The sequence below is a fragment of the Tamandua tetradactyla genome, chromosome 2, assembly GCF_023851605.1.
Source record: "Tamandua tetradactyla isolate mTamTet1 chromosome 2, mTamTet1.pri, whole genome shotgun sequence".
In the NCBI taxonomy this organism is placed as follows: Eukaryota; Metazoa; Chordata; class Mammalia; order Pilosa; family Myrmecophagidae; genus Tamandua; species Tamandua tetradactyla.
The window spans coordinates 35,369,663-35,394,371 of NC_135328.1; the positions used below are offsets into that span (position 1 = coordinate 35,369,663).

General features: G+C 48.4%; 1 protein-coding gene across 3 annotated transcripts in view; it reads left to right on the forward strand.

Annotated features, from left to right (window-relative positions):
- The window catches only part of TTLL11 (tubulin tyrosine ligase like 11), a 272,555-nt gene extending 259,901 nt beyond the window's left edge, over nucleotides 1–12,654 (forward strand). For all 3 annotated transcript variants that reach the window (XM_077143052.1, XM_077143054.1, XM_077143063.1), the window contains one exon: nucleotides 11,813–12,654. In XM_077143052.1, the coding sequence (XP_076999167.1) occupies nucleotides 11,813–12,099 (287 nt within the window). In that variant the 3' untranslated portion in view covers nucleotides 12,100–12,654. The remainder of the gene's footprint in view (nucleotides 1–11,812) is intronic.
- Nucleotides 12,655–24,709: the final 12,055 nt, after the last annotated feature.

Consider the following 24,709-nt stretch of genomic DNA (forward strand, 5'->3'; position numbering starts at 1 on the left):
GGATCAGGGTGGGACCTCTGGGCCCTTCTGTACCGGCCAGCAGTATGACCCGTGATTAATGAAATGTTGAAATAGTTACATTTGTCTTTGATTATGTTTGCTGTTTGGGTGCTGCAGGCCTCTGGGGGCAATGACTTTTTGGCAAGTACTATTTATGGTTCAGTCCTGACACTTACTAATTTCTCCATCCAGCCAAGGACAAAGGAGATAGTGATTTCTTGTTGCTATGATGCTTAAATGCAGTGACTGCCTGTGTGTCACGTCTGTCCCCAAGCTGTGTGGGGAGTATCAGGAGCAAGGGAGAGGTGGAGTAGTACAGGGGTGTGAATCCCAGCAGTGTGACTTTGGATAAGCCGCTGAGCCTCTCTGATCTCAGGGCTCTCATCTGCACAACGCGGTCTGAGCAGTACTGGTCTCACTGGGCTGTCATGGAAGTAAATGCCCATGTGTGGGGAAAGTATGCAAAGTGAGTCCTGGCCAGCAGGAAGCCTCAGCCTATGTTATTTGTGACTTTAGTTACTACCATTTTTACAAACATTCAGAAGCCACCCTCACTCCCAATGCTTCAGAAATTTAGAGAGCTTGTCCAGTCTGGCCCCCTTATTTTACGGAAGGGGAAGGCGAAGCCTGGAGAGGAGAAGCATCTGGCCCCATTTCACACCATGTGCAGGGGTAGAGACCATTGGAGAACCCAGGTCTCCTGATCTCGCTGCATGATTTTCCCTCCTTGTAATTCAAGTCAGTTGATGGATTTATTCCACAATTGTTGAGAGCCCACTCTGATGGCTGGGGACTGAGGAGGGCCAAGGACTCCAGGCCTTGGGAAGCTCACAGTCTAATGGGGAGACAAGCAGCCAACTAAGTGCAATAAAAGAAGAAAATGAAGCCAGCACCATGCTAGCTCTCCAGGCATGAGGCGAGGGAAGATGATGGAAGGCATTTGCACTGCTATTTTTTAAGCCTGGTGTTAAGCTTTTTGTGGGTCATCACAAAAGCCACTCAGGGTAGATGTTACTGTCCCCACTTTACAGATGAAGAAATTGAGACCCAGAGAGGTGAAGTGATTTTGCCAAAGATTAGACAGCTAGCAAGTGGCAGAGCTGGGACCCGGACTAGCTCACCTGACACCCAGTCACCCTTCCCTGGAGCGGAGTGCCACCTCATGGGAAATGCCCGGGGTTGATCTTCCATCCATGGTCCTTTAAGGCCCCAGCCTCGGGCCCAAGAGAACCAGGGTAATGTCTGGTGGCACTTGCAGCAGCCAACAAGGAGCCAGGCTGAGAGGGGCGCTAAGAATGGAGAGGAGGCTGAGGTTCTTTGTGATTAACCGTCTTGGAGCTCACACAGCCTTCATGTATAGCTCTTCTGGGGAGCATTTCACTGCACAGATAAGAATCACTAAGCTAATTCTAGTCAAGATCATTCAGCTTTATTTCCTACTGATGATTCTAAACAGAAAACCTGTATACTTACACATTCAGAAGTTCACTGTGAGATGGGAACATCTATTCTTGGTGAATAACAAGCGAGAGATTTAAAGGCTGGGGAGAGAGAAGGAATTGGCAAGTTGCTGTCCTAGGCCAGCAACCAATACCTTGAAAAAGAATTACTAGCAAGGGAACGCAGGTATTTTTGAAAGGAGAGAGAAAAAAATCTCATATTCAGCCTGGGATAATACCCCTGGCTGTTGACAATGATTTGGATTTGATTGTATCATATATGCTAATGTGCTCTGTAAAATGTAAAATAATATATAAGTGTCAGATGTTAAGGAAGAGCATGGCATAGGGAAAGGAAGGAGGGCGTGAGAGTCAGATGGCCGTGGGTTTAATATACTGACCATGGCCACTTACAGATCACCCTGACAAGTTACTTGGTCTCTCTAGGCCCATGTTCCTCAACTGTACCTGGGGAATCCTTGTAATAATGTCCTGCTCTGAACCATGCCATTGGAACCAGATGAGAAAACAGATATTCTCTGTAAATTGCACACGTAAAGTATTATTCTGGTTTCGGTCCTTAAGCCCAGAATAGATGATGGGATTCTTGTGGAGCAGCTACCAGCGCTTTCATTACGTCCTGTGTGCAAGGATCCCTCCCTGGGAGTGGGGAGGACGGGACTGTGGCCCAGAAGGAGCCTGCAGGCCGGGCAGGCTCAGCTGACTGACAGAATGAGGCTGCAGTCCGGCGGGGCCACCTCCCTATATCCTAGTGGCGGTCTCGGGCAAGAGACGTATGTCTGGCTCAAATGGAATGTTTCAAAGGCTGTTTTCTCCAGCGACATCCATCAACCCAAATGTGGTTTTATAAAATACTCAACAGTTTATCTTCAGGCGTAGGAGGCAGGTGGGGAAAGCCTGTTTGCAAAGACCCACGGATCTGACTGCTGACGTCCATGGGAGATGGATGAGGCCCTGTCCCTCATTCAGCTGCAAGGCAGGTATCCATTCTTAGTTCTAAGTGACTAGAATTAACACTCCAGCTCGGCCATCTCCTTAAAGGCTCTGGAAGCAGCAGAGGAGTCAAGAAGTTAAGAGAATGGTGGTTGGGGTCTGCCACTTAGGAGCTGCGCGATTTCAGGATCAGGAGAGTCTCGCAAATGTATAATGGAATTGATGCCACACCTGCTTAGTAAGGTGTCTGTTAGATTAAGTAAAGTAGTGCATGTGAGGCCCTGAGTCCAGGGCCTTGCACATGATGAGGGCTCAATAAATATGAACTATTGTTGTTTGCTCTTATTACTTTACTGTAGCAGGTCATTAAAGCAGTCCTATCAACGAGGTGCTTCTAATTCCTCAGAGCTGTGGGGGCCTCTCCCAGGGGGCTGGTGGGAAAGCAGAGAAGAGTAGCAGGATTCCTTACATTTTTTCCCTGAATGGCTCAGGTAATCTTAGCAGCGTCTTGGCTTATGGGAGGAGAAGTTCCCAACCACTGGGTGGGCTTCAGCAGGACGCTGGGGTGGAGTGAGGGAAGGCCAGAGAAGAAAGTTTGTTTTTTGTGGCCCCAGAGGCCCTTGACCACCCTTAGCAGTCCTAGCCCAGCACTGGGGTTTTTTGTTTGTTTGTTTTGCACGGGCAGGCACTGGGAATTGAACCCAGGTCTCCAGCCTGGCAGGTGAGAATTCTGCCTGCTGAACCACCATGGCCCGCCCCAGCACTGGGTTTCACAAAGACCATTTCTCTGACTTCTTTCCTCCACTGCCTCTTTGAGAGAGTCCTTAAAGAGCTGGGCAAGTTTTAGCGTTAATTCCAAAGGTTTCCAACCTATCACCCATAGCAGTCTAATTCCGCCACCATGCAGAATCCCTCATGCTGCTATTACAAATGCAGTTTGAGGACCTCACTGCCAACTGACAGAATCTCCAGGGGGAAGGAATGAGGGAATGCATTTCTGGAAAGTTCTCCACATTATTTCATGCACAAAATGTCTGAAAACCACTGGCCGAGGATGGAAGTCCAGTCTCTTCGGCCTGGTGTTTGTGGCCCTCCTTCCCATACACACCTGAGTTCCCCTCGCACCTGCCTCCGTCCTTAGGCAGATTGTGGATTGCTTTGGAGCCACCTTCAAACTCTATCCACAATCCAATCACCCCTCACCACAGCCACCACTACCGCCTTGGGCCAAGCTCGGCTCTCCCTGGACTCTCCCCCTAATGAACTGCCTGCTTTCTTTCTCACCACCCCTACCACCTGGGCTCAACCCAGCAGCCAGAGCAGTCAGTCATGTCACTTCAGAACTCCCTGGTGGCTTCCATCTTCTGAAGGATGAAACCCAAAATCAGTATCAGGGACTCTAGGGCCCTCTGTGACCTGGCCTCTAGGACCTTTCTGGACAAATCTACCTCAGGACAAATGCAGATAGAAAAGGCCAGGGTGCAGGATAGGGCATCAGAGCCCTACCCCACTTAGTGGGTGTTTTAGTTTTCTAATTGGTGGAATGAGATAGACCAGAAACGAAACCGCTTTTAAAAGGGGGAGTTTATTAAGTTGCAAGTTTACAGTTCTAAGGCCATGCAAATCTATAAAAATGTCCAAATTAAGGCACCAACAAGAAGTTAACTTCACTCAAGAAGGCCAATGAAGTCCAGGGTTTCTCTCTCAACTGGAAAGGCACATGGCGAACATGGCAACGTCTGCTAGCTTTCTCTCCAGGCTTCTTGTTTCATGAAAGTCCCCCAGGGGCATTTTCCTTCTTCATCTCCCAAGGTCTCTGGCTGCGTGGGCTCTATGGTTCTGTGGCTCTGTCGTGGCTCTGTTCAAAATGCTTCCTCTTTTCAAGGACTCCAGTAAACTAATCAAGACCCACCTGGAATGGGTGGAGTCACATCTCCCTCTAATCAAAGTTAATATCCACAATTAGGTAAGTCACATTTCTGCAGATATAATCTGATCAAGTTTCCAACCTATAGTGCTGAATAGGGATTAAAAGAGACAGCTGTCTCCACAAAATGAGTTAGGATTGAAACATGATTTTTCTAGGGCACATAATCCTTTCAAACCAGCACAGTAGTCAAGCAGTGACCCTGGAAGGGGACCAGAAGTGTGCATTTCTCAGAAACTGAGGGAGCACTGGAATGCAAAGTTGGAACTATGTTATGGTTTAGTCTTTCAAAAAGAAATGATTAGGTTTGCTCTCAATCCATATCTTAAAATGTAGACAGGTTTTTCCCAAAGATAAGTTTCTCTCAGTTGGAGAGCAGGTCCTTTTGCAAAGATGCCCCTGAGTGCATATGGGCTTTCAGAATGGACTATGTGTTGCCTGTCCTCCAGCCCGAGGAGGAGGAGCAAGGGCTGGGGGTTCAAAGGGAGCCCTGCTGGGTCCCAGGTGAGCCTCAACCTCACTTGGAAACTTCAGCAAATTCTTAGGCCCTGCCTAGACCTGCAGAATCAGGAGCTCTGCAAATGGGACCTTGATCTGTGTTTCAACAAGTCCTCCAAGTTCAAACTCTGAGGCCCACCAGAGTTTGAACGTCTCTGGCCTGGATCCTTCTGGTTTCATCAGACTACAAATATCTCTGGGAGGCTTCTTGATTTACCTTGATGGTCCTCAGCAGTAAAATGGGGCTAATATTATCTGCATCCCAGGATTGTTAAAAGGTTCACAGTCAATTCAAATGCACCAAATGAATCATTGCTGGTACCTGCTGTATGCCAGGCTGTGCCAGGCACTGGGGAGGGAGGGAAGATTGGGCTGTGGTCCCTGCCTTCAGGACCACTGAGTCTAATGGGGAAGTCAGCCATATGCTGTGGATTTATCACAATAGACAAGAAACAAGAGGAAGCACCACGGATGAGTGATGGCCTCCACCTGGGGAGTGGGTGGGTCCACAGAACCAGAGACCTCAGAGCTGAGTTCTGTTTTTTAAATAACATTTGGTTTGTTTTCCCTCTAATCTGATAATTGCAATAAACATGCATTATCATAGTTGGCAGAAACAGAAAAGTAGGAAGAAGGATGTGAAAATATCTTATGTCTCCCCCCACATGCACACACACTCCTGAGTGTAATAATTGAGAGCTACTCTACTATGTACAGAACAGGTTGCAATGTACATCATTGTGTACATTCCTTTTTCCTTTGGATAGGAATGTTTTGGTGGGATAAATTCCTAGGATTGTGATCGCTGTGTTAAATGATGTAAACATTTGAATGGCTTTTATAGCTTATTGCCAAATTGCTTTCCAAACTTCCATAGCGATTTCACCACTACCTCATTGTGGTTGGTATTTTATATTTTCATTTGCTTAATGGGTGAGCAGTGGCAGCATATGGCTTCAATGGGCCTGGATTGTTTTCTCTCTCACTTGACTATGTTATGTGTTTTGTCCACTTGGGCACTCTATAATGTTTAAATATTTTAAATATGAAATGAGATTAATTACCAAATCAATTTTGCACTTAAAAAATACTCCAAATTCTCAGAGTATTAAAAAATTAATACCCCAGAAATTAAAACAATGATATACCAAGTGTTTATTATTTTATTAATAATAGTGAAAACATGTAAATAGTCTAAATTGTTCAACAGTGGAGGTGTGGTTAAATGACATCCCAGGCAGAAATTTAGCTGGAACATTATGAAACTGTTAAAATAATGCTTAGGAAGGCTGCATAGCAACATATAAATAAGATATAATTTTAAGCAAAATAAAATAAAGCTCTGTGCATGTAATTATGACTAGGTGAAAGTACCTCTTCCTGTGGAGATAGAGTAGATGCAAGATCAGTCAGTGAACAGACTTGAATTCTAGAGGTTATCATACTTTCTGCTAATATTCTTACCATATTTTATGATAAATAATAATGAAGAAGTAGAACCAGTTCTACCTGATAATACATATTGTTTATTTGTCAAGGATCTGGAAAAGGCTGAAGACTCAGCCAGGTGGGGATTGCCCCTTTGCCTGAGCCCCAGCTCATCTCTCAGGTGGAAACCTCAGCAGCGCTGACCCTGGCACATAACATTTTTTAAAACATTTTTATTGTGAAATATAACATATATGCAGAAAAGTGATAAATCTCAAAGTACAGTTTAACAAGTAATTATGGAGCAAATTTCAAAGTGTGCTATGGGTTACAGTTCCACACTTCAGTTTTTTCCTTCCAGCTTTTCTACTACACTAGAAACTAAAAAGAAATATCGATATAATGATTCAATAATCACAATCCTTTTCAATCATATCTTCTCTATTACAACGCCTCCCTCTCATCTGATCCTTCTTGCAATCTTCAAGGATTTGGGGCAATGACCTTTCTAACTTCTTCATGTTGACAAGGGTGTCAACATTACAGAGAAGGGAGATGCAACTAGTTGATGTTCTTGGAGACACTGGTGCCTCTGGGTTTCAGGGCTTATCTGGCACAGGAACAGTCTGGATTTTTTATGTTTCTGAAAAATAAACTTAGTGAGTGAAACTTTTTTAGAGCCTCAGATAGAGCCCTGAGTACTCTTTAGGATTTTCAAGAGTACTGTTGTTTGGGCCTTGGCATACCAAGGCAATTAGCAATATCTAGCTGAAACCGTTACTAGACAGAAGCCCTAGATTATTTTGCCTGACATGTCCAATAACCAATTCCTGAGACATGGGGGTTTCAGAGTTTATTACTAGGCGCGCAGTGGGAGAGCAGATGGCCTAGCAACCCAAAATCTATCTCCCCACACTGCAGTGATTCTGATAGTTTTATGAGAGAAGAAGATGGACAGGGTTTAGGATACTGAGCACAGTGGCCCCAGATGATGTCATTAGAGGTGATCTAATTATTGAGCATGTGCAGGTTGATTACATGAGATCCATTCTTGGTAATCAAGATTACTTTAGACTTGGGGTGGGTTAGTTCTGTACTGACCCAAGCCCCTTCATTAATAAGCATCAGGGGCTGTCTTTAGTGATTACAAGACTCTAAAGTTGAAAAACTGGATAACTGGGTACAACTGAAGGTTAGTCACAAGGTCATTACAATCACAGGAGCAGAAGATAAAGGCTATACAATCATTATTGGAGATCAAGCCGGCTGGATTACAATTTAGATATTTCAGGAATTTCCCTCTGTCTACTCAATATATCAGAAAGCAAAAAGGAGTTTCTATATAACGATTCAGTAAGAAAGATCGTCCCTTAAATCTGATTTCTCAGTTATAAAGCTTATGTAAGAGTAACCCCCAAAATAGCCCTAGATTCTATTTGAAGTCTCTTAGCCACTGATACCTTATTTTGGTACATTTCTTTTCCCCCTTAGTTCAGGTGGGCATTGTCAATCCCATGGTGCCGTCACAGAGCTTTTATTCTGAGTCCACTAACTCCCCTTCTTCTCCTCTTCCTCTCACCTCCACTCCTTGAAGCCTTGAAAAGATCAAGTTCCCTGAAGCTCAGTGAATATTAACCGCTTCCTAAGCCATCTAAATGGAATGAAGATCTCGAATAATCTCTTGTTCAATCCAAACTTTACAACCCCTTAGAATGAGTCACTGTGGGGGTCAGAGACCCCTGTGCGCTCTGTCGGGCCCAGTGAAAGCTGTTCACGAGGACTGCAGAGCGCAGTTAGGGGTGTTCTCTCCCTTGCCAACCTCAGCACCCCTTGGACCCACCTGGACTCGCACCACAGAGCTGAGCAAAATATGCAGGGTTGTCTGTCATGTCCACAGACCCTTTTCCCCAGCCTCTGGCCACAGAAGGGTTTGGTTTGCTTGCTTTTGATTTCAGTTTTGTTTTTTTCTTCTTTCCTTTTTTTGGTGGGGAGAAGTTTGAGAGTACACTGAGCTAGTCTGGGGTCTAGTCCTGCTTCTGTCACCTCCTTTGGGCCTCATCTACCACCTCCGTTCTGTGTAGAGTGGAGATGTTAGACAAGGATTCTAGGGAACGGGAAAGGAGGATGGCTTTGCAGGTTGAAAAGATCCCTGCACCCTAAGGGGTGAGGGCACCTTGGCAATAGGGCTTGGAACTGCCACCTACCCAGCTGAGGCAGTGCAGGGACTCTTTCCCTGCCTGCCATGCTGGGCTGCCTTGTAAAATTACAGCTAGGGGAGCAAAACAAGCAAGAAAAAAAAAATCCCACAAGCTTTCTATCCCTATAAAAATACTTAGAAATCACCAGACTTGAAAATATGATCAGGCTATTGTAGGTATTGGTTGTAGATCCCCACAGCTCGGATCACCTCTTGCTTTGCCCCACTTGCTTCTGGCATTGACTCCAGTCCCTCGGACTTCTCAGCCCCCTTGTAGTCTGGCCCAGCCTTCCCATCCCCAGCCTGCCCTGCTGTGTCACCTAGGGTTGTTTTGGGGCTGTGCTACCTGCTCCCTGCCCCCCCAGCCCTTACTCATCCACATTCTCAGCCCAGCTCCTTTCAGTCCATCAAAGCTCTATTCCTTCAAGGCCCAGATCAAATGCCCCTTCTCCACAAACCTCCTCTGATACCACAGACCTCCCAGACTCCACCACTCACAGGCTTCCCTGTTTCCTGCAGGGTCTGCATATTTCCCCTGAGACTGACTCTTCTCCACAACTGCGTTCTTCCCCAGGAATGTTCTCGGTGAGGACGCTAAGGAGAGCTTTCTGGGAATTGGGTGCAGGATCAGCAATATACAAGGCCCAGATTTTAGTCCCAGCCCTGCTACTCCTCAGTCTTCTCATCTGCATGATGGGAGATATAGGGAGGGCCCGTGTGCCTGGCATAGTATCTGGCTCATGCAAGAAAGTCAGTAAATATCCATTCCCTTTCCCTTCTTCTTCCATTTTCCCTTTACATAGATTTTTATTTCACTTTTAATCAAAATAGAACATATGTGCAGAAAGTTTGCATCGTACGTTTTTTTCAAAATAATACATGAACGTGCTTCAAATTCAAATAGTAGCAAAGAATGCATGATTAAAAGCAACTGCCCCTAACGTTCTTTCTTTCCACCCTCTAGAATTTTCCGTTTTAAAATTACATACATGTTTACTATAGAAAAATAAGAAAATGTAGACAAAAAGACAACCAAGTATAACACCTGACATCCTACTTCTTATTTGAAATGGCTTCTTCCAGGTGACTTACCACATATATATTTTTTTCTATAAAGCTCTTCATTGCATCTTTTCTGTGCATTTACAGCTCTAATCCAAGACTACTTTCAATTAAGGGAACAAAACTAATATTTGTTGAATAAAAAGGTACAGTGAATTGCTCTATCCCTGCTACTCATAGTGTGGTCCAGAGACCAGCAGCAGCAACCTCACCAGGAAAGCAAATATCTTGGGCCTCACCCACCAATCTGCACTTTAAAGAGGTGGTGGTGTTTGGAGTGCACCTCACAGCTGAGAAATATGTGTCCATCAGAGTTATCAAAATTGCAATCCACAAATTGTCTGTTACAAACCCGGACAAGAGGCTTGGGCCAGAATATAAACAATGCAATGCTTCCCTCATGGAGAAAGACTTTCTACAAAATAATGTCATCTGGGCTACACAATGTGATTGATGACAGGGTGATTTACTTTCTGGCCCAGGCTCCTTATCTTGTCAGGGCCAGGGACACACAACTTGTGGAGTTGGCACACCACAAAATAGCACTGTTCAGATGATAGAGGGGTTGTGACTTGCCCTGGGTGTCTCTGACATTAGATGTTGGCCTCTTCCACTCTGCATATACCTGACCCTCTGACCCGAATGGGAAACACACACACACACACACACACACACACACACACACACACACACACACACACACACACACACACACACACACTAGAAGAGCATCCTTTGAGTTAGACTGGGGCCCCTGTTTCCCTGTGTCTTTGCCACACCTGTTTGTATTAAAAGGGCTTTACACCAGGATCCTGTTTTCTTTATCCATTCCTCCTGACAGGGCCAAATAGAGCAGAAAACTTGCAGGGCATCTGGAATCAGGGGAAGCCGAGCAAAAGAACTTTGATGGACTTGGAAGGAGACAAAAACCTTCTTTGCTTAATTCAAGTTCCCAAGGCAAAAAGAGCCCTTAGATCCCAGAGTCCATAAATAGTCCAGCGTTTAGAAAGTCCGCATCAGACTTCTGCCTCAGTGACAGAAGCAGGTGAATAGCATTTCTAAGCCAGGAAAGCAAGGCCACTGGGAAGGCATAGATTGCCACAGTCAGAGCCATTCTTGTCTAAAATGCCGTGTGACATCCCAGTCTGGCCTTGGTGTCACCTTCACCAAAGAGCCCTGGGAATTTGATGGATTTGAATTACCATGTTCATTTTTACTTTGACATTTCAGAGTTTGAAAGTCCCACTCCACCACTGTCTAGCTGTGTGACATTAGGGAAGTTACTTAACCTCTCTGAGTGTTGGTTTCCTCATCTGTAAGGGGGGGCATGATAATACTGACCTTGCAAGGGTATTGTGAGGATTCGTGACAATGTCTGTAAAGTATCTAGCACCAACTCATCCATTTATTCACTTATTTATTAGGTGCTTTTATATTAGGCACCTACCATAGGCTTGGCCCTGGAGGGATAGCTGGCAGTCCAGCAAGGGAGATAAAGCTTGTCAAAGAACCATGCAAATAAATCTTGAAAAAGTGGCATAGGTGCTGCAAAGAAGAGATGAAGGATCTTATAACAGGGGTCTGGTCTAATTTGGGCATCAGGGAAGGTTTCATTGAAGAAGTGATTTTGAGCTCAGATACCAAGAATGAGCATTCCAGGGGCAGAGTGGGGACTGCTGTTAATAAGTTCCAGAATATAGTTGCAAGTGAACAGAGGGGGGTGTGTTTATTTTAATTTGGGAGGTATAATTTGTATACAGCAAAATGCACTAATTTTTAGGCACAATTTGATGAGTTTTGACAAATGTACACACTCATGTAATTAACACCTCTCTCAAGATATAGAACATTTGCATCGGAGAGGTTTATTTTTAATCACCTTTTCTCCCTTCTTATAAAAGTTAGGGGCTGGGTCTTAATTGGGACATTTCACTGTGGTGAAACATGAGGCTTTGGGCTAGATTTAAATCTGAGCTCCACCACTTCCTCGCAACATGACTTTGCCCAGGTGTCTCCACTTCTCTGAAGCTCAGTTTCCTTGTCTGTAAAAGTGGGACTTAAAAGCCTTACTTCATAGGTTATTTAAGGGATTAGCTCTGCAAACGCTTGTAAACTGCCTACCTGGTGCCTGGCTCGGGAGAGACACCCAGAAACTAGTCTAATTAGTATCTTCCCGAATGGAGATGGTGGGGAGGAGAGAGGCCAGCTCTAGCTTACAGCATGGTGTTGGAGTGGGGCCTGTCCAGGGCAGCGTGCTGGCCAACTCTTGCATCACCTCGCCCCTAATGCCGGTCTTTTTGTCCACAGGAATGTGTCTGCAGGCCTTCATAGAGGCTTTCTTTTATCTGGCTCAGAAGAAGTTCAAGATGCTGCCACTCCACGAGCAGGTGGCCTCCCTGATCGACCTGTGTGAATACCACCTGTCCCTGCTGGATGAAAAGCGCCTGGTGTGTGGCCGGCGTGGCACCTCGGGGGGGCGGCCGCCTTATACTCCCCAGGATGCCGCCCCCTTCGCCCAGCCAGCAGAGGGCATCCCCCAGCCCCACGCCATCAGTGCCAGTAAGCCCTCCTATTACAGACGCCCTCTGTCCTGAGGGCCATTCTGTCGTCCCACAAGAAGAGAGCGGCCTGCAGAGCTGAAACGAAACCCCTGGGCTTCTTGCCTGGGGGGATTTTCCATCTGTGATTCCCATTAATTGTCTCCGTGTTCTACTGAGCTAGCTTCGAAAGGCTGACTGATCCTCGCCCGCCTTCCCCCCAGTGCCTCCTGCCGAGCCACCCTGTTTGTGATTCGTCAGCGGACATATGACATCTGAAACGTGACAGATGGCATCTTCTATTCTGGGCTCACAGGAAGCAACAACGGGGGCAAAACTGTGGAGTTTGGGGCATGTGGCACAAACAATCCCGGGACTAAGAGCTGTGGAGGGGAAAGAACTCACGGAAGCGGAATCTTGGGTTGGCGGGGGACTCGGGGGGACTGCGGCTTAGAGCCCAGGAACCTCAAGTGTCTCTCCTATCACCGGTTCTGTGAAGATGAGGTGCAGGCGTCCGGCAGGCATGCGTGAATCTCGTGTCCCAGTCGTGTGCTATGCGGGTGCAGTTACCAGATTAGCCTCATTTATTTCATTAGATTGCCTGTTGCTACACTGTTTGGTTTGTTCTTAATTATGAAATAATTAAGTAACTAAGTTAGGCTCCTAGAGCCTCAGAGCTGGCAGGACCCTCAGAGGTCATTTTGTTTGATTTTGTTTGACCTTGACCCCAGAGTTGGAATCCCATCTTCAACCTCCTAGACCTGAGGTCATCTTGGCCTCTGTTTGGACTTCTCCACTGATGCTTGGGGTGGGGGTGGAGTCTCCCCACGTGGCAGGTCAGTTCACGCAAGCACTGCCAGAGGGCTACTGTGCACCAAGCACCGTGCTAGGTACCCCGGGTGGGGCGAGGGGGTTCCCAAAGAGAGGAAACTGAGATCTGGATACGGATGAAGGAAGGCAGGAGGATGTCCGTCAAAAGCTCAGGTGTTAGAGCTGATGTAGGAAAAGCGAGTCCAAGCTCTCCCTTCCGAGAGACCCTTCATCTACACCGCACAGCTGGGTCCCCAGGCAGCCCCTTCTCAGAGAGGAAGCCTTAGAAGCAGTCAAAGGTAGCATTTTGGTAAAAGGCTGGGGGCAAGCCACTGTCCAGAGTCCTTTGACAAGGCAGACAGGAGACTGTTTTTGCAGAGCCGAGCTCTCCAGTGCGTTGTTGGAGTTTGGAGTTAATGTGGCCCTTTCTGGGGCCCTGGGAAAAGCTGACCCTCATGTTCAGGGGGGAGAGAAAAGATCTCTGAGGGCACTAGCACAGCACCTGGCACACACAGTAGGAGTCAGAAAATGACTGCAAATGCAGGGCAAGGGGGAGGGGCACAGGATGGCAGAAGTTTGTCCTAGACAAGTATATGTGCCTTCCTTCTCCTGCTTCTTTTCTCTCATTCTTCCTTCCTTCTAGCAGCCTTTCCCGTCTCCTGATCCACAAGTCTTCTTCACTCAAATTGATGAGGGCAGTTGACTCAACATCCAACACAGAACCTTCGCAAAAGTAGCTGTTGAATTACTTGGATTCACCCACAGGGGTGTTTTTAAACCCAAAGAGGAGGCTGTTAATGCAATTATTGGTGGGCTATTGTAGAGCAGAGGGCCCTCTGTTATTCCTTGCCCGATCCTCCTTTCCAGCAGAAGCCCCTTGTCGCAAGGAGTGAAACCTGCTTCCCACCTGCAGAACAGCTACCTGCAGAACAGAGCAATTCCCCCTCTCCCTCGCTGCCTCTTCCCCCCTGTTCCTCAGGGCACAGGGCTGCACTTCCCGGTTAAAAGGGCACCTGTAATTGGCCCTCTGAGCCCAGGCTGGGCTGGCCAATGACAGGCTAAACTCATAAGGACTTTATTTTCCCTAGCAAAAGGGGGGACTAAAGTCGGGAAGGGCATGGGAAGTGCCATCCTACATGCAGATATTTCAGAGACATCAGCAGCTCCGTCTTCCAGTTACCTTAGGCAGTTTGGTAATGTCATTCCCACCTTCAGATGAGGAAAGAAAGGCCTGGGGTGGGGGGTGGGGAGTCACGTGGTAGAGTCAAGGCCCTGGTGCGCGTCCTTATGGCTGCCAGGCTGCCCCATTTGTGAATCCAGCTCCAGTGCACATCCCTGGACAGCCTGCCCTGCTCTGGGGCTGGCTGTGGCCCTCAGGTCTCATCCTACGGTCACCAGCCCTTCTGGCATGAGGCAAGACAATTAGTGTTCACAAATGGTCCGCTGTTAGGATAAGGGTGGGAGGATTTCACGCCGTCCAGTCCCCTCTGCCATAGCAAATGGAGTTCACAGTTGAAAGACCAGATAAATGTAGCCCAGCATCTTTGTTATCAACTGGGAGCAGCAAGAGTCTTTTGAACAAAGATCTAACATTATACCATTTTTTGAAGTTGGTTTTCAGAAAGCATTTACTTGCCAAACTGGGATGCAGTTTTTTAGATCCAAAACCAACTAAGCACACTGAATTTAAAAAAAAAAAAAATGGTATCAGTGGGTTAAATTCCAGCCACTTATTTTGGGATGATATAAAACCTTTGCTTTCATAGTAAGGGGTGTCCGCTCTCCACCCTGTCCTCTGCAGGCCATTGTCACTGTCACTTAAGGTGGCCCTCTGCCTTAGAAGGAGTCCCTCGGCTGCAGACACCCCTGGAGGGCGCAGAGCCTGGCAGGGATTGTTAGGGAAACGAGGCTGCCATTTCATAAGAGGCCAGTGATAAATCGAGCTCTTTTTTCTCAACGCTGTTGTACAGGAAACCTTTTAGAGGCTTCTCCGTTATCAGAATGAGCAATAGGAGACTTCTCCCAGCTTCTGGGTTCCTAACAGGAAGCCCCTCATTTGACAGGGGTGTAATTGAAGTGATAGCAAAGCAGACATTTCCTTCCTCCGAGAAGAGAGAAACAGAGCAAGGGCGTCCAGACCCAGACCCACCCCCACAAAGGGCTGAAACCTCTGGACTTGGCCTGTGGCTAAGTCCACCACCAGCCTCTTCTCCCGACTCCCTCCTGACACACACACACACACACACACACACACACACACACACACACTCTCCAGCCTTGCTGACCCTCTCACTATTCCTCTGGCTTAGTTCCTGGAGAGCCAGGCACTCCAAGTGGGTTGAAAGAATGAATGAAAAGATAAATAATCAGGTTCAGCTTCCTCTCATTTTGGAGGTGGCATGGACATATGACAGGCAGGGTGATGGGGCCAGCCCGGGGAGGGAAGCTTCTTGCACATACCTGGGCCATTGGTGCTCAAACCACCCTTTCCAATAGTGCCTGTCTTGGTCCTTCTGGTGTGCCCCTTACTCGGACCACGGCGCCCACAAGCTCTGGGCAGCCCCCTTAGCCCTTCTACACTGACTTTGACTATTCCCTTCCCTCTGGCCTTTCCAGGGGCCAGGCTGATATGCTCAGCTGTTTCTCTGTCGCTATGGGCTCAGGGTCCTGGTGAGAATGGAGGGGGCAGTGGGTGTTTGATTTAGTACAATTGTTAACAAGTGCAGGTCCAAAAAGCCCCTCCCTGTCTGCAGAGGCAGGGGCTCCCCTCCATTCCCAAGACAAGCCTCCTTGACCCCTCTTCCTATTCCTCTAGTCTCCTGTCCACTCTCCCTAGCTCAGACCTCATCCTTTCTCAACTGGGTTTCATCAGTCCCTGCCTCTTGAGCCCCTCCATACCATCTTCCATCCCTATCAGCTCAGAGGGAACTTGGAAAACCATAGAGTCGATCACACAGCCCTGCTGAAACCACCCCTCCTTCCTTCTCAGATAAAGTCCAAGCTCCTTAACCTAACTTTTGAGGCCCCTTACAGTCAATCCATATTTTTCTTTCCACCTTACAATCCATACCTTGTCCACTCACCTCCTGTGTCCACCACTGCAGAACCCATTACTCCCTGGCCTCCAACTCTGTGCTCCCGCAGCTCTGGGTTCTGGCTGTTATGACACAGAAAGAGAGTGTGCTGTTTCCCTCCCCAGTGGGAAGTCCGCAGGGCGCAGACCTGCTCTGTACTCTCCCTTCCTCACTCCTGCTGTTCCCCTGCTGGAAGGCTCTTCTCCCTTTCATCCAAAGGCAAACTCTTGTCTTTCAAGGTTCAGCTCAAATATCCTCACTGCAATCCCCCAAATAGAATGACTTGTTTCCTGCTTCTGAGGCCTCAAAAGTTCCTTTATCATCACACCTACCCTGTGTTATGACAGCATTTGCTCCCACCAAGCTGTGAATTCTTTCAGGGTCATGCATGTGCTGGGTCCATGTCAGCCCTTCCAGCAGAAAGCAGGGGCCCCACAGGTGCTTGCGGAAATAATATGAATGTTCAGCAGCCCCAGGTAAGGAGATGGCATGAAGATGCTCACTCTCTGCTGACTGCAGATGCCCTTAAGAATCATGGATCTGGACATTTGCCAAGTCAATGTACTGGCTCATTCTCTCCCAGGGGCATGGCACTGTCCCATGGCCCTGAGAGGACAAGGGCTCCCTCTGACCCTAGGCAGCTCTCTCCATGTTCCTTTGTGTGTGGGCATGATGTTGGCTGCATGCCCACGTCATTCAGCCTTGGAGACGAGGGACTGCCAGGTTGGATTGTCCTCACCACTGCCCCCAATCCAGCCCACCCAGCCTGTCTCTTCAACTTGACATCAGCCAGCGTTTATGTAGGACTGTTTGATTTGGAATAGGTGATCCTGATGCAAAGGCATAATAATCCCTGTTGGGTAGGAGCCCAGACATTTGGAATGGTGTTCTCTGCTTTTCTAGAACCAACTCCCTGACCTACGTGAATATAACAACATCTGTTTAATGCTTCCTAGCTTACAACGTACCTCCACATACACCCTCTCGTCTGATCCTCTAAAAACCCAGTGAAGGAAGAGGACCCTCATCACCCTCTTTTCACAGATAGGGAAACTGACACCCAGAAGGTTAAGTGACTTGTCCATGGTCTCACGACTGGTAAAGGCAGGGCCGGAGCTTACCAAGTGCCCTTGGCTCCAAATCCTGTGCTCCTTTCCTGCTACCTTCACTGCTTTGCACCACACCCCAGTGCTCCCAACAGCCCAATGAGGAGAGTTTTGGTCTCTATTCTTTTGGATATGAAAATTCCCATTGCAGAGATGCTAGAGGGTTGCTCAGTGAGTCCCTAGAGGAACTGGGGACTGAACTCTGGGTGTCTAACCTGCTTATCTTCCACGGGGTTACCAACAAAGGCTTCTTGGGCCACATACTCTCTCTCAGGGCTCCAGGCCCCTCTGCTACCACGTGGGGGTGACAAACCATCTCTCATTGGATCAATGAGAACTTAAGACGTGATCATGTAAAGCATACTGTAGGTGAAAATGTTGTGTAAACCAAAGTGCTACTCAAATGTAGGGCTATCTTCAGACCAGCTCTGGGTTTTCTAAAAAGTGGAAAGAGATGAAGGTAAAAATCTCCGTCTCGAATGCTGTTTTCCATCAAGACAAATGAAGCCAAAAGGGCCATCTTCTCTCCCCCTCCCCTTCATTCTCACATATTTGAATACATTCCCAGCTGAAACATGGCTCCTACTGCAGCTCTGACACTTGGAATTTGCGTTGTGATTGGCAGAGTGTTGCTCAATTAGCTTAAGTTATTTCTTTTCCTCTCATTTCCTGATTAATGTCTTACACTCCTTGTCCTACAGGTGGGAATTGGGCTTGAAATGTTCAGCATTTGAGCACTTTCCCTTGAATCTCAGAAATGAAATCTTCAGTCAGTGAGCTGGCCAGCTATCCTCCCCTCTCAGAGAGGTAAATTAAACACAGTGCGTATTTTATTTTTGCCAATCTCCTGGTTGGTTCGTTGAATGCGACAGAAACCTTCCCATATGGCATATGAATTTCTCCCTCACAAAATAAGTCCAATTTTTTCTGTTCCTGGAGACAAAGGAACTTTGCAGAACAATCAGGATGCTCAATTACCCCCATCTCTAGTAACCCAAAGTCCTGACTTTTATAAAACTGGAAAAACCCATGTAGCATAAGACTCTCCCCTCCCCCCTCACACACACACACACACACACACACACACACACAAGCACACACATACACACAAGTACCGTTGAGCTTTGGAATAAAATGGCACAATTACTGATGTTTTTCCCATTTCTGGCCATTTTCGTCTGAGTCTTATTTAGAAAGCAGAATAAAAAGAGTTCTGTGCAGCCCTGGGGCGACATAACGTGCACACCGGGTGGCTCAAGGGAAATCTTTTCTTCAACGTGAAGTCAGTGTTTGCCAAGGTTCCAACCGGGACCGGTGGCCCAAGGGACGCTGTCTGCTCCTCATAGGGGCTCCCCCAGGCCCCCCTCACACTGCCCAAACAGGGCGGGGACCTGACCACTAAAGACCTCAGGGGGCGTGTTTTAACCCCTTCAGAACCTCTTGCATCAGACCTGAGGAAACAAAGAGGAGGCCAGGAGCTATTGTGGGGAGAGCAAGGTGAAAGGTTTAGGAGGCGAAAGGGTGAAAAAGAGGGAACATAGACAAGGAAATGGAGGGAGGTGAGTCAGCCCCTGGGTGATGGCATGGGCGGCTTTTAAGCAAGGGGTCAGGTGACGTCCAGAAGGGGCGGTTCTCTGGAAGTCAGGTGGCCGGAAGGGGCGGTTCCAGAAGCCATTTTGGGAGGGGCGACACGGCCTCCACAGCTCCAGTTGCGGTGTCCTTCCCCCTCCCCGTTCCCACGACCTAACACGAGGGTTTTGGGGTCAGACCTGGGTCTGTTATTCTCTTGCTAAGTGACCAGAGACTAGACTTGGCCTCCCTGATCCCTGAACTTTGACTTTAAAATGACAAACAGGTCATAATGTCTATGAAGAGCCTCATGTGGGGCTCGGCACCTGGGGGGTGTCTTATTTGATGCCTACTGAGAAAAGGAATGGTCTCAAGATGCGGAAACAAGACGAGAGCCGGGGACCAGCCTGCTCACCCGGACGCCCCTGCCACGGAGGCTCCTTGCACCCAGGCCCGGGAGAGGCCCCCTGTACGCCACCCTCTTCCCCTAGGGTGGGTGCTGTGGCTGCCGCTAGGCTGCAGGGCCTGCCTCTTAAAAGCCTTTAAAGAGTCTTTATTAAATTTTCATGGCATATAAAGTCAAGGTTCCATTACTTGGCCTCAGTTGTCTTGGTAACTTCGTAAAATGCAATAATAAAACAAAGCTGAGTGTTGCTAAACATGGGCTCATAGTATAAAGAGCTGCAACGAGTCGGCGATTTCCTCGTGATAATTTTTGACAGCAAATCCACCGGGGTGGGGCGAACCACGTGTTCATTTGGGGTCAATTGGTGAGAAAAAGTTTCCTTTTCATTTCTCCCCCCCTAATGGTTAATGCTTGCCTGGGAAGCCAGCTGTTGCCTCAAGGAAGCTGTGAGATGCTGGGGGAGCTATGGGGGGGTGTTTAGAAAGTCCTCCAACACTCCATCTGCTGGAGGATTTTCTCCTTTAGGGAGGGAGTAACCTGTTTCTAGAGTCTGGCCACTTGTCAGAGACTGTGGCGGGGACTCCTGCCCTGGGACTGAGGGTGGCCCCTCCCAGCGACACGTGTGCGAGAGTCACTGTGTGAGTGGGAGGTATGTACTGCAAGTTGGACCGGCAGAGGCGCGGCTCCAGGCAAACGCTGAGTGGTTCAAGCTGTCCCCAAGGGGTGATTCCTGGAGGTGCTGGCACACCTGATGGCTCTGTTCCCCAGGACAGAGGCCCTCACCCCACCCTAGCACCCTCTCTCACCTTGCCCTTCTGGGAGCAGCTATAGGCCTGCTCCGGATGTGTCCCAGACTGTGGACCACCCAGTGAAGAGTGCAAAACAGATGGCCTTGAGTTAAAAATAAAAGTGAGATCCCTGCTCCCTGGAAATCAACACCACCCGATGGCGTCCCGAACGTTCTTTTTCCAAAGCCCCTCGTCAGCGTGGGAAGCCACTCGGCCAGGCTTTGTCACTGCTGAGTTATCAGGTTTGCCATTCTATGAAACATTTAGATCTTACATATCCCGTGTGCTCCTACTACGTGCCAGCCCTTGGCCTAAGACTCCTCTTAGGCAGGTGCAGCAAGCAGCCCGTGAGGTTAGAGCAGCCTTGGCCCTCGGCATCCAGGCCGGGCATGGCTTCCTGGGAGGGAGCAGGACCCTTCCATACAGCCATCCCTGGAATTCACATCCACTCCCTCCCAGGAGCTGCCAGGCTCTGTCTCCATTTTCCCCTCCTTTGTCAAGGGCTTTGTTATAAAATTTGTATCTAAGGCTGCTATATTCTAACCTTCCAATTTTACAAATGAGGCGTGGGAAGCCCCATGAGCAAGTTAGGGACCTGAGCCAAGGCTGGAGGAAATTGGATTTTTGGTTTTGTCCTGTTGGAGCAAAGGAATGGAATAAAAGCCTGCACCAGCCCTTGGCCCATCCCCTCTTTGAATATCTGCCATGAAAAGGAGCTCAGAGGGCCCCTCCATGCAAGGGGTTCAAAGCTAGATTCCACGGAGCCCTAGAGAAGCTGTGCTGTTATCTGTGATTATGTATTGGAGTTCCATGTAAAGAAAATGCTTTGAATGCCACCCACCATCACTTTGGGTTTTTGTTTTGTTTTGCTTTTTACCCATTTCAAAGCTGGGGGCCTGGGAGAAGTAACTCATCCAAGGTCACGGCCACAGCAGCAGCTGCGCTCACCTCCGCCCGGCCGCCCCACCCAAGCACAGCTGCTTCAGCACCTGAGGGGCGCGTCATGCCAGCCACGGGGCTGAGTCACTGAGCTACGGGTGCCCAGGCCCCAGGGAGGGGCTGGGCTGCTTGGCCCGGCACCTCCTACCCCCACTAGAATGGGTTGGGGAGCCTCAGAGGCCAGCTCCAGGCTCATTTCTCACTTGGTTCTGAATCCTCAGAACCCTCAAGACTGCCAAGGGGATCTGCTGGAACATTCTACTTTAATTGTTTCCCACCTGGCAGGTAAACAGAGCCACTTGAAGCTATGTCCTAGAACCAGCTGCTGTTGGCACCAGTGGGGGGTCACTGGGTCCAAGTGGGGGGTCAGAAGTCTCAGTGAAAAGTCATGTAAATATGACAGTCTGCTCTATTCTGTGTTCATGGTTTAGTCAGAAAAGGGCAAGCTATGCTGAGACAACAAATAAGCCCCCCCAAATCTCAGCAGCTTAATGCAATGGATGTTTATTTCTCACTCATGCCAGGTCCAATGTGGGTAAGGCAGGCTCTCTGGGGCGACTCTCCTTCATGCAGGACCCAGGCTGCTCTCTGCCTGGGCTCTGCCCTCGCTCAGTGGCCTCCCACCTCGGGGAGGAAAAGAAGCCAGCAAGATTACGGGGGATGCTGTTCTCAGAGCAGCTGACTTCATCGCCGCCCACACCCCCTGGGCCCAGTCGCAGGGCCACACCCTAGCTGCTTGGCATCCTGGGAAATGTGTTCTTCCTGCGCACACAGGCAGAAAAAAATGGAATTGGGATTTGGTAAACATAGTATTGTTTTGGTCACATTCATATTTGTTTCAGTATAAACATGTTTTTCCCCCTCCATCTTCAAATAAAACTGCTGTTCCAAGAAAATGGCCATAGTTTATCTTAAAGCTGCAGAAAGCAACCCCCCTCCCCCAATCACACATTTTTTCCATTTGAGAAGCCCATTATGATGGAGGTCAGTTGGATTTCCTAAGACTCTGGGGTCACAGGGCAATACGAGGAATATCTTGCATCTTCCCATCAAGAAATCGAATCCTGGGCCCTGTGGCTTAAGTTCACCTCAGCTTACAAGAGTCAGGCACCCTACGCCCCCACCTAGAAGACTGAGTCCAAATTAGATCACTGTTAAATCATCCCCTTCAGGGGAACAGGGGCCGGCCCTGGCTCCAAGAATGGTAGGAGAGCCCAGAAAGTTGCTTTTCACAAGCTGAATTAGAGTACTCAGTCGAGACGGTGGTCTGGGCCAAGCCAGCTCCAGCCAGCCCCGCAGACAAACCCAGGCGCACCTCTCCTAGCCTGCTGAGACGGATAATCCCTCTGCAAAGCAGCCTCGGTGGGGGGAATCAAGAAGCATCGCAGTTCCTTCCTCTGATTGTGTCACAATCAAAATAGGGCGACCAGAAGGGAAGATATAAAGCACCTTTTCTTAACTCACGTTTATTGAGCACATACAATGGCTGGACCATGCCAGATACCTGATTTGCATTAACTCATTGAATCCGAGAAACATGCTCAGGAAACGGCTACTCTTGTTATCGCCCCACTTTACAGTTGGGGAAACGGGTTGAAAACTGAGATGAGTGACCTGCCCAAGGTGGCCCCACCTGTAAAAGCCAAAGCAGGTTCTGGATCTCGGCCTCGGCACAGTCCACCCTCCAAGCTACTGCTCTCTGCCACCCCAGCTCACGCCGCCCTTGACAATTCCCAAGTTTGGCTTCCCCTTCAAAAGGCGGCTGAGTTTCCCCAGGGAGGTTGGCCCGGGGAAATATGTGGATGTGGGAGACGCTGCGGGGGGCCTTGAATAGCAACACATCAGCAAATGCTTCTCTGCAACATTTTCTCTGGAAAGCACTTGTGCTTAATATAGTCACTTAGGAAATGCCTTACCAGCCCCTGCTTCCTGGAAGTGGCCCCAACTTGGAGCTAGGTTTACGGAACACGGAGGCCTTGGAGTTGGCTGAGAGGGCCTCACCTTTGGGAATGACTTTCAGCCCAGCAGCAAAGAACAGAGAGACTTGATCTCTAACTTGAATTTGCCAGGCAGTGGCGGAGGTGGGGGTGGGTGGGGGGTGGAGGGTGGAGAGCCAGAGGTGGAATCGGTGCCAGCTTCGTCCCAGGCACCAAAGCAGCCCCCAGCCACCGTGTGAGGCATTTCCCCCTTTTACAGCTGAGGAAACAGAGGGTCAGAGAAGTTAACGGCCCTTGCCTACCGTGGGCACAGACACCATCTCCCCTGGGCAGAAGGGAGAGCTCAGGGGACAGGAGGAACTAGGAACCAGCTGCCCACACCACTGCAGGTCAGCAGGTCCCTGTGTCCGGCTCTAGCCCCCAGGGAGCCACCGCGGTGTGAGCAGACAGCATCACGACTCCCGGAGCCTCTGCCACCCAGCACGGCTCCTGACTCCAAAACCGGGAAGGAGGCTGCCCACACAGGCCCGGGCCTCCACTAAGGGCCCGGAAATAACACGCACGCTTCAGTTCTTTCTCTCCCACACGCTACGAAATGCCGCCTGACAGGAGGGGGGGGGGGCCTTTGGCGCAGGGCTAAAGAGCCTTGGCCCCGGACCGCCGGCCAGTGCCAGCCAGCAAATGGTCACGTCCCTTCCACATTCTTTACTCGGTAAGACATGGAAGACTATTTATATATTTAAAATTAAAAAAAAGAGTTTTGCTTTTTGTAATTAACTGGAAAATCCACTTCCATGGAAATTCATTCCCCAAGGACACTGGGTAAAATGTGACTCTGCTACATGGGAAAGAAGCCACTCCACTGTTTTTTTTTTTTCTAAAATGCAATGGACAAATGTATTCATATATGTGCATATTTGACAACAGTGCATATATATGGCTAAACCCAAAGCAACGCAAAAAAGGTAAACAATGAACAGTAGCGCCCTCCCATTCCCATCCTTTAGTTCTCCAGTTCCTATTCCCAGAGGGAAAGTACCATGTCTGGGTTTGTGCATCCTTTCAGACAAGAATTCTTACATATGTATGCATGTCACATTTTCCCTTTTTTATATACTGACCCATGCTCTGCTTTTTTTTTCACTTAACACTGTAGTATCTTGGAGATTGTTGCATGATCTGCCCACATGGGGCCTCAGTTTGTAAATGGAGGTAGGCATGTGAACATATGACGTCCCATAATTACTAATCCTACCATCATTTTCTTAACTGGAACTCGGTTGATGCATCTGTATTGTTTCCAGTTTTCTGTTATTGCAAACAGCACTACTGCAGTAACTGTTCTTGAACACGCACCTTTGTACACATGTCCATGTGTGTCCTAGCGGGAGATTAGGTCAAAGGGTACATGCGTTTTAAATCATAATTGATGTGGATTAAGTGCCCTTCAAAGAGGTTGGGCCAGTTTTCAGTCCCACCGGCAATGCGCAGATGGGCCGGTCCTCTCCCCCTTCCCCCACACCGTGGGGCCTCAAAATGCTGCCCGTTGGCCCACTGAAGTAGAAGGAACTGCTCTATGCCCTTTGCCCACTTTTCTACGGATCTCTTTCTTGTCGATTTGCAGCAGCTCTTTATAGATGAAAGAATCCGCCTTTTATGATTTTTTTTTATTGAGGTGAAATTCCCTCAACGTAAAATTAACCATTTGAGAAAGTGAACAGTTCAGTAGCATTTACTCCATTCGCAATGGTGTGCAACCACCACCTCTATCTGGTTCTAAAACATCTCCATCAGCCGCAAAGGAAACCCGATACCTATTGAGCAGTTGCTTGTCACTTCCCTCTCCCCTCTCAGCTTCTGTTATATTTTTGGCAAACCACGTGATCTGGTTGGGTCATTATTCAGCAGCCCACTCTCTCACGGCTGCCAACTCATTCTGCACAGGCCGCCAGAGTGGCCTTTGTGACATGCTTGACCAGGTCACCCTCCCACTGAAGCGTATAAAATGGCATGCCACCCCGGGATCCGGTGCAAACTC